Raw genomic sequence first — 8237 nt, 5'->3', positions numbered from 1 at the left:
CCCTACCAAGGGGCACACATGATTATACATCACATAAGGCATGCATGCATAGAAAAAACAAAGTGCAAACACACTTACACGGATGTCTTTACAAGCTTTTCTCCCAATGAAATGCTCTTTGGATTATGAAGTGGAGCAATATGTTCTTGATCCCCTTTTGTTTGAATAACCACATGGTTTACCTCTCAAGAAGGCACCGGATCATAAGATTGACTCGTTCCACAGGCTCAACATGTGAGCCTCGCTCCATACAAGATGAGTTACCTAGATGAGTCAACTAGAAGAGGATGAGATCAACCGATAGTTCTTGGAATATCTCCGAACGGGTCAAATTGCAAGCGTAAGACCCCTCGAGGAGGCACCCATACTTTAGAAGCACAAGAAAGATGGGAGTTGGAGGATGTGTGTGAACTATAAAAGTTTAATAAAGTTACTACAAAGGCTACATACCCCCTTCCTCCCAAAGCAGATGACTTGATTGACAGATTGCATGGTGTAGTTTATTTTACGAAGATTAACGCACATATTGTTACCACCAAATACGGAGTACCAAGACCCCTTGAGGAGGCACCCATACTTTAGAAGCACAAGAAAGATGGGAGTTGGAGGATGTGTGTGAACTATAAAAGTTTAATAAAGTTACTACAAAGACTACATACCCCCTTCCTCCCAAAACAGATGACTTGATTGATAGATTGCATGGTGTAGTTTATTTTGCGAAGATTAATGCACATATTGTTACCACCAAATACGGAGTACCAAGACGAACTTTACAACTTTCTTGTGTTACCTTTTGGGTTCACAAATGTGTTACCTTTTGGGCCCACAAATTCTTCAACCATGTTTCGACAAATAATGAATGATATTTTTTGAGATTGTCTGGGTAAATTTGTTATGGTACCCTTAGACGATGTTTTGATGCTATAGGCATGCTCTTGAGAAGCATGAAAAGCACTTGTGTTTCGTCTTGGATATTACAAGGCATGAGAATCTATATGTAAAAATCTGTAAGTGCGACTTCTTCCAAAAAGAACTCATTAACCTAGGACATTGGTACAATGTATCAATAATGAATATTGAACCATGGAAAAGAATAAAAACTATAGCTACATAAGCTAAAGTATCCATGTGGTACTACATGATGACAATATGTGGTCATACAATGATACTATCCTCCTCTAGCATAGAACCCAAATCGGTCATAGCACCTCACCCCTTTGATCGGAGCTCACCACAAGAGAGAGAGAGAGAGAGATGTGAGTGTTTTGATATCATAGCCAAGCCAGTAAACAAATATGATCTGTAAGCACCAAGTGCAAGGAATGGGACTCCAACCCGAGACCTCTCACTTAGGAGCTCAATGGACAATGGGTAGGACAAAAAAAAGAAGGAAAAAAAAAGGGTGCCAAAAAACCTTCAGCACTGAGGCATTATTCCATGACATTTTACTTTTTACAAAAGTGCCACCTTATGCAGGCACATAGTGCATCTTTAATTAAGGGGCAACCAATTGAGAGGTTACAAGTCCAATGCCCCTATCTGCCAGGTATGTGAAATGTTATCACTAACAACATTGGCCTGTACAGGAAGCACCTCTTAAGTGCTTTATTTACTTTTTGGGTAATAAAGAATGATTTAAAAAGACCTCGAGGAACTCAGGGCTACAAACCGCAAAGCTTATGCAGAATTTAGCTGAGAATTCCTGCAATAAATGACTACCATCTTAATGCAGTAAACTCCCTCCCCTCCCCCAAAAAAAAAGAAGAAGAAGAAGAAAAAGGTCTTCAAGCCTCTCCCTTCAAGAGCCTTCGATTGGCTTGCTTTTTTTCACAGATACACCCAGGGTAAGGGTTGGCATAGAAGCTCTCCTCCAGCTTTGCAAACTCTCCCCGTTCGCGCAAATGCGGAGCACCCGTCCTGTTTGCATGTAGACTCTTCACTTCAGACTGGAAGTCTGTCCATGTTATGTTCCCAGACTCAAACTCATCCACCAGTCGAACCAAATTTTGCCTGTAAAACATGAGAGCTTGCAAAAATCCCTCTCTCTCTCTCTCTCTCTCTCTCTCTCGCTGTGTGGGTGTGTGTGTCTCTGTGTGTGTGGAGTGCTAGCTTAAGCATCAGGCTCCTAAATTGAGAGATTTCCCATTCCCTCCACTTTGGTTCACACTCCATTCCCTCCACTTGGGTACCCCTACTTTTTCCAACACGCAATCTGTGCACCCTGCTCCTACATACTAAAGAGGCAACTTGCAGGGCGTCCTCCAAAAACCATGCCTCTATGTAGATCATGTAGCCTGGCATGCCCATGAGCCTCATTGAGTAACTCAACCACCATCTCGCATCCCCAGAGTGTGAGGCACCAGTGCCCACTAGCATGCCTTGAAGAGGCTAGCAACAAAGCTTGAGATAGCTGTTTTCTCAGCTTTTGCCTCGTTTGAGAGCCATCTCATGCACTGGTATAGCAGCCATCTCATGCACTCGTTTGAGAGCCATCTCATGCACTGGTATAGCAGCCAGTTTTTCTAAAGATTCCCCACCCCACAGACAGAACAAAGCCCACCTTGGGGACAATGTCACAGATCTTGCAAAAGAACCAACTGGACTTCTACGATACCTCCTCATCTTCTTAATCCTAGAATGCTCCATTGAAGATTGTTTTAATTCTAGAATGCTCCATTAGACAGCAGGGGCAGGAAAGAGCGGTAGCTGGTGAAATGTAGCTGGGCAAGTATTTATGAAGCAGGGCAGAAACCACAGGAGGTTAGGATCAGCATTCGCACCCATCACAATTTAGGAACTCCTTTCAATCAGGTTCCAACTTTAAATCTTCATCTTAATGATGCTTATCCTCAAGAAACTTTTCATTGAGAAGTGCATGACAGCATTGGCCAGATCCCAGCAAAAAATGCCTCCAAGACACTTCTCATGGCTTTGGAGCCTATACAGATTTTGCTCTTATACCAGCTGGATGTACTCTATCATGTTGGATTTACGGTGAGAGTGAGGAGGCTATGGTAGAACTTGGTCTCATTAACACAGCGTGACCAGGACCAAGTGACCAGGACCAATCCAGATTGACTAGTGTATGTCATCTCCATGCAAGGAGGTGGCAGGCTAGGAAATGGATGATGCATGGATCGGGCACTCAGCTTTATGGCACTGAAATTTTTTTGGGGTCTTTGAAGCCAACTTTCAGTATCCTCAATTTGCTTGACCTCGATCTCTTGATGAAGAGGCTTCATCATTGGCATCAGATTCATCATCATCCAGTAAAAGTACGTGTGAGAGGACTAGGTGTTGATGCCTTGCAGTGTTCTCACCTCCTTGATAAAGGCAGTGATGGCAAGAGTCTTTCCCACTAGTGAGAGAAAGGGATCATATGTAACTTTTGGTCTCATAGACCCTTCAGTTCTTTAGTAGACATTCATAAACTCTCTCTCTCTCTCTCTCATGCAGTCACATCCACCCACACAAGCAAACAGTCCCAACCCTAGTCTTTTACTTTTGGGTCTATCCTTTTGGCATCTAGTTTTTTACTTTTTTCATGTCTTGACATCTAGTTTAATCATGGATCACATGTAGCAGATTTTTAGTCGCTTAGACCTTTTCGATCTCTTGTAGACATTAATACACACTCTCTCTCTCTCTCTCTCTCTCTCTCTCTCTCTCATGCAGTCACATCCACACCCACATGAGCAAACAGTCCCAAATCTAGCAGAAAAGAAGAAAAGGTGAAACTGTTACCTATCAGGGTTGATTGTTCGACGGTAGCCTTCAAAATACCGGTGCCCTTGCACAGCCTTTGCCATATTCCCATCATAGGTATATACAAAAACATCACTTTCCACTGCAAGAATGTAGTCGAGCCCAGCTAGCCTATTCTGATATCCTTTCAGAGAGGCAAGCTCCTCCTCAGATGCCAAAGTTGAATGTGAGTACACATTGGGAAAATGCCTTCTCAAGGAGGGCATGCTACCATTCCCAAAGAGGCTACCAGCTACTATATAAATCTTGGTAGATGATGAGTAGCCCAAAGCCTTCAATAACAGGCCAGTCTCATGAGGAGTCAAGGGGCAGCCTCCCAGAAGCCGCCTCTCCTCCCCATCAATCTCCTTCTCCTTCCAATGTTGTACTTGATAACGCATGTCACGCAGCTCTTCAGCTTCCTCGGCCATGAGCCCATGAGTGCAACCAGTGAATGCAAGCATGTCTTTCTCAAATCTATCAAAAATAGTAGCAAGCAAGCATGAGAGCAGACCTTGAAAGTCCGATCCACTGTCAGGAATAAACCTATTTCAGCTCTGAAAACAAGTGTAAAACAGAAGACAGCATTACCGCAGATGAAGGGCAATGTATGGAGTATTGCTACGAATCCTTTTCACAAGGACTTCGCCGAGCCGCTGAATGGGTTCAACGAACCTCAATGCACGATAATTCACCAGGCAGCGAAGCCGCTGGATTGAATCAGGTAAGTCATTGTTGGCTAGCCGGGAGTCTGCATGTGTAAAATACAAGACCTTGTGCTGTTTGAGCAGTGGAAGCACCTCTTCCTTATAGTAGGCAGCCTGTCTCAGAACCAGCAGCAGTGGTATGAGAACAAAAGTCAAAAAGTAAAGGAGCATTACAGTGTCACACAATCCCATTACTTCCCGAGCTGCTCATGTACCTGAGACCATGAGATAGGTGCCTTTTTGAAGGGCTCAACATTGTTCAATGATGAAGGTAAGGACTCCACAACACGCACATGATCTCTCAAAGACAAAATGAAGTGCTGCACATCAAATATGTCCTTGAACTCACTGCAATTACAGAATAGAGATAATTGTAAGGTATGAGGCAAAGCCCTTATCAAGCCTCCTTAAACCTGCTGAATTACCACATGCCCAACCTTGAATCAGCCCAAAAAGATGTATGATCCAGAAAGGGTATCACAAGTGTGGCATTCATAATTTTCGCCACCGCAGCCATGTCACAAATCTGCACACACAGAAAAATCGAGAAAATATCGGTGTTAGAATCTAAACTGCATATTGACTGCAACAAAACCTTTGTGTTAATACTTACTCCTGCTCGCATTTGGTTCAACCCTCCATTGGCATTTACCAGAATATAGCCATTTGTTTCCTTCCCTGGCACTGCAACGAGTTCAAATATGAGAGAAAAAAACACTGCCAATTCAAATGCAATCAAGATAACAGTGTGCCGGAGATGATAGCTTGAGAGCAAAAACCTCTTACGTTTGTGATTTTTCAAAGGTTCTATGCACTGCCCATGGTACGCGCTATCTTGTTTGGACCAGAGCTCATCATTCAATGTCAAAGCCTAGAAAGAAACACCAGACACACAGGGTAAATGGAATTATCCAAGGTGCAAGAAAGCATACATAAGCAAGAAATTCTCCATGACAGGAATGAAAATGCTGCAAACCATGACCTAAATTGCAGGCCACTTCAGAGCATACCCTGGAAAGTGCATCGATATCAGTCAATCCATATACCTGCAATGCACCGGACAAAGAAGACGGTTTGTCATAAGCATCATCTTCTGTCACAAGATAATTTACTCCAGACTGGCTGATACTTTTTATGAATGCATCATTGAGAAGGACCTGCACAACATTACAAGACCTTAGTGCCGTGTGCATAAATAAACAGATCTTTAGGAAGGACATGCGTGATGATGGCGGTGTAAAAGTTCTCAACGCTCATGATAGATGTGACAAAGCATGATTGATTGTTAGCACAGAATAAGAAAGCAAGATGTAGGCAGGACATGCATAAATGAAGACAAACGGTGTCCATACATGCAAACTTGATGAGAAAAGGTCACTGGAGTGTCTGCAGACACTCACATGATTGTTTGTTAGCACAGAATAAGAAAGCAAGATGTAGGAAGGACATGCATAAATGAAGACAAACTGTGTCCATACATGCAAACTCGATGAGCAAAGGTCACTGGAGTGTGTCTGCAGACACTCATAGAGCATAGGTCAATGGAGTGTTGATACCCAAAAACTCATAGCTCATAAATCAATGGAGTGGATACTCATAGAGCTTCTGTCTATGAAGTGGCCATAAACACAAACTCATAGCACATGGTTCAATGGTGTGCCTCTGTAAGTGTAATAGGAAGGGTTTGAAAAGGGAGCTTCTATACACGCAAAGTTGGAAACAAATTAGATCCATATGAAACATGAGATGGCAGCAGGGGCAACTTTAAGTATCTCCTGGTGCTGAAATGGAAGATAACCAAAGCAAATTCTAAGATCCATTTTGATCCCGCCTGTGTATGAAACCCTTCTGCATCAATGTCATTACTAAACTTTCACATTTACTTGCCAACTTTTGAACGAGAAGCAGCCCACTGTGATGCCCAGGCAGTGTAACAAAAACTGTCAGCTAGACTATTCAACAGATGACCCAAATAGAGGGGGTGGTATAGATGTGAGACTGACTCACATGAGACCTTGGGAAGAGAACTGATTAGAACAACTTGCTAAGAGCTTACGATAATTGTTCTCTCTGTAGAGTGTTACGGCTAGAAATAATGTTCAGAGACAATATTAGTTAAGTTCTCCATCATGCATAATCCTTCTAAGTACTAATACGAGCAGGTTTGACCAAATTAAACCAGAATTAAGCAGAAAACGCACCTTGATGACAGATGATTGTTTGGGCTCCAGGCCCAGCCAGGATATGGAGGCAATCTTTCCAAGAAGCAAGGTGAGGATGAGGAGGGAGCACAGGAGGAGAGTCCACTGTCTCCAGCTCCTTCTGGAGGTGTGTCTGGTGCAGGATCGAGTGGCATTGTGGGGGAGGCAATCACCCAAGAGAGCAGGGCAAGGGTTAGGGTTAGGGTTAATCTTAGGGTGGTGATTAAGGGCATGGGGATAAGGGTTGTGGTGATTAGGGTTATGGGGTTGAGGATTGTGGTGATTAGGGTTTCTGGGATGAGAATTTTGGTAGACATTAGGGTAATGTGGATTAGGGTTTTGGCTATTAGAGTTTTGGTGTTCTGCAGATACAGAAGGTCTGCGCTTGCTGTTGTTGTCAGAGAGAGGAGCGGGATCGTCTGATGGATCAAGGCTGTCTGAGCGGAGGAGGCGTTCTATGTCGAGGAGCGCATTGGCATTACGCTTGGAGAAGGAGGAAGAGCGGCGGCTCATGGGGCTTTTCATGCCAGCAGAGACGCGAGGGCTGAACAGAACCTGCGCGACGTCCCGGTCTTCGGAGATCAGGGAAACCACGCGCCCTCGTCCCGCTGCCCAATGATTGCCCATCCTCCTACTGCCCTTCTTGCTGTTGTTGTCACTGCCACTTCTTCTTCTTCTTCTTCTTCTGCTATCACTGCTACTCCTTCTTCTGCTACCATTACCTTTCCTTCTGCGATTATTGCCTGCACCACTGCTTCTATGGCTCCTGCATTCTTCGCATTCCCGCAGCTAGACCTCCTGGCCCCCTCACGTCCTCCCTCACGAGAGGATCTGGAATCCAGCTTGCCTTCTTGTGACAACCCAACATTATAAATTGCGGGTTTTTTCACCCCCTCAATAAAGACGTCACATGGTAGAAAACAAGAGAGAAAGTGCAGACAAAATGTCCCATCCCGCCGGCCACAGGGGGTGGGTGTGCAGTACTGCGTGTGTTGATATGCTTTGCTTAATGGATCCCTTTCTAGTTCCTGCTTGCAGATAGGATCAGTGAAGTTGTTTTCTCTCTTCTGCTTAATGGGCCTCAGAGCTCTCTAAATGCTGAGAAATCAACACTCAAATTGCGCAAATTGGGTTACCGATGTGGGTTTCTAGTCTGCTTAGTGTGTGTCTGTCTAAATGCTAGGAAATCAACACCCAGAAGCAGCTTATATGTGGTCTTTCTTAGCCTGTTTTGATGGGCGCCTTCTCTCTAAGCCAGCTATTGTGTGATTAATGAGATGGGCTCGGTAAGGATCACATGATGGGTTGGCTCTAATCAATAGAAAGTGGGTTAAGAAAATGTTGAATTATGAAGTGGGTTATTGGAAGTTGGGATTATTAAATGGGTTTTCCAAGGTAGTTTCTCCAGAGGTGGGGTATATCAATTGAGGTTCGCTGATGTTGAAAGAAAAAAGGCGCCGTAGATCTAAACAGATGATTAAAGGATCGGTTTGGAGGGGGGTTATGTGATTAGTGAAATGGGTTATCTCTTAAATAACTAGAGCCCAAACAAAGGAGTGTATTAGTGCTCCAAATACCTTGGTTT

At 43.8% G+C, this 8237-nt stretch overlaps 1 protein-coding gene across 2 annotated transcripts; it reads right to left on the bottom strand.

Moving 5' to 3' along the window:
* Positions 1 to 1391: 1391 nt before the first annotated feature.
* Positions 1392 to 7924, bottom strand: LOC147634006 (O-fucosyltransferase 35-like). Of its 2 annotated transcripts, none has more exons than XM_086805105.1 (9): positions 6653 to 7924; positions 5498 to 5608; positions 5238 to 5322; positions 5065 to 5135; positions 4889 to 4977; positions 4667 to 4799; positions 4336 to 4565; positions 3745 to 4221; positions 1392 to 2010 (listed from the first exon to the last, which is right to left on the bottom strand). In XM_086805105.1, exons 1-9 carry the CDS (start codon positions 7277 to 7279, stop codon positions 1785 to 1787), a joined length of 2049 nt encoding a protein of 682 aa, XP_086661231.1. In that variant the 5' UTR covers positions 7280 to 7924; the 3' UTR covers positions 1392 to 1784. The 2 variants fall into 2 exon arrangements, with proteins under 2 accessions (XP_086661231.1, XP_086661230.1); XM_086805104.1 differs by having other exon boundaries at positions 5462 to 5608; positions 6653 to 7919.
* Between the last annotated feature and the right edge of the window lie 313 nt (positions 7925 to 8237).

The sequence above is a fragment of the Cibotium barometz genome, chromosome 11 (genome assembly GCF_041138505.1).
Source record: "Cibotium barometz isolate CiBa-2024 chromosome 11, ASM4113850v1, whole genome shotgun sequence".
In the NCBI taxonomy this organism is placed as follows: domain Eukaryota; kingdom Viridiplantae; phylum Streptophyta; class Polypodiopsida; order Cyatheales; family Cibotiaceae; genus Cibotium; species Cibotium barometz.
This window is presented reverse-complemented; position numbering and strand designations above follow the sequence as displayed.

Bases quoted from the DNA above. Each gene is read 5' to 3' on its own strand.
- LOC147634006 (XM_086805104.1), bottom strand. From the start codon at position 7,279: ATGGGCAATCATTGGGCAGCGGGACGAGGGCGCGTGGTTTCCCTGATC. The intron at 5,136-5,237 runs GTAAGAGGTTTT...AACTCGTTGCAG, and splicing joins ACCTTTGAAAAATCACAAAC to TGCCAGGGAAGGAAACAAAT. The intron at 4,566-4,666 runs GTACATGAGCAG...GTTCTGAGACAG, and splicing joins CACCTATCTCATGGTCTCAG to GCTGCCTACTATAAGGAAGA.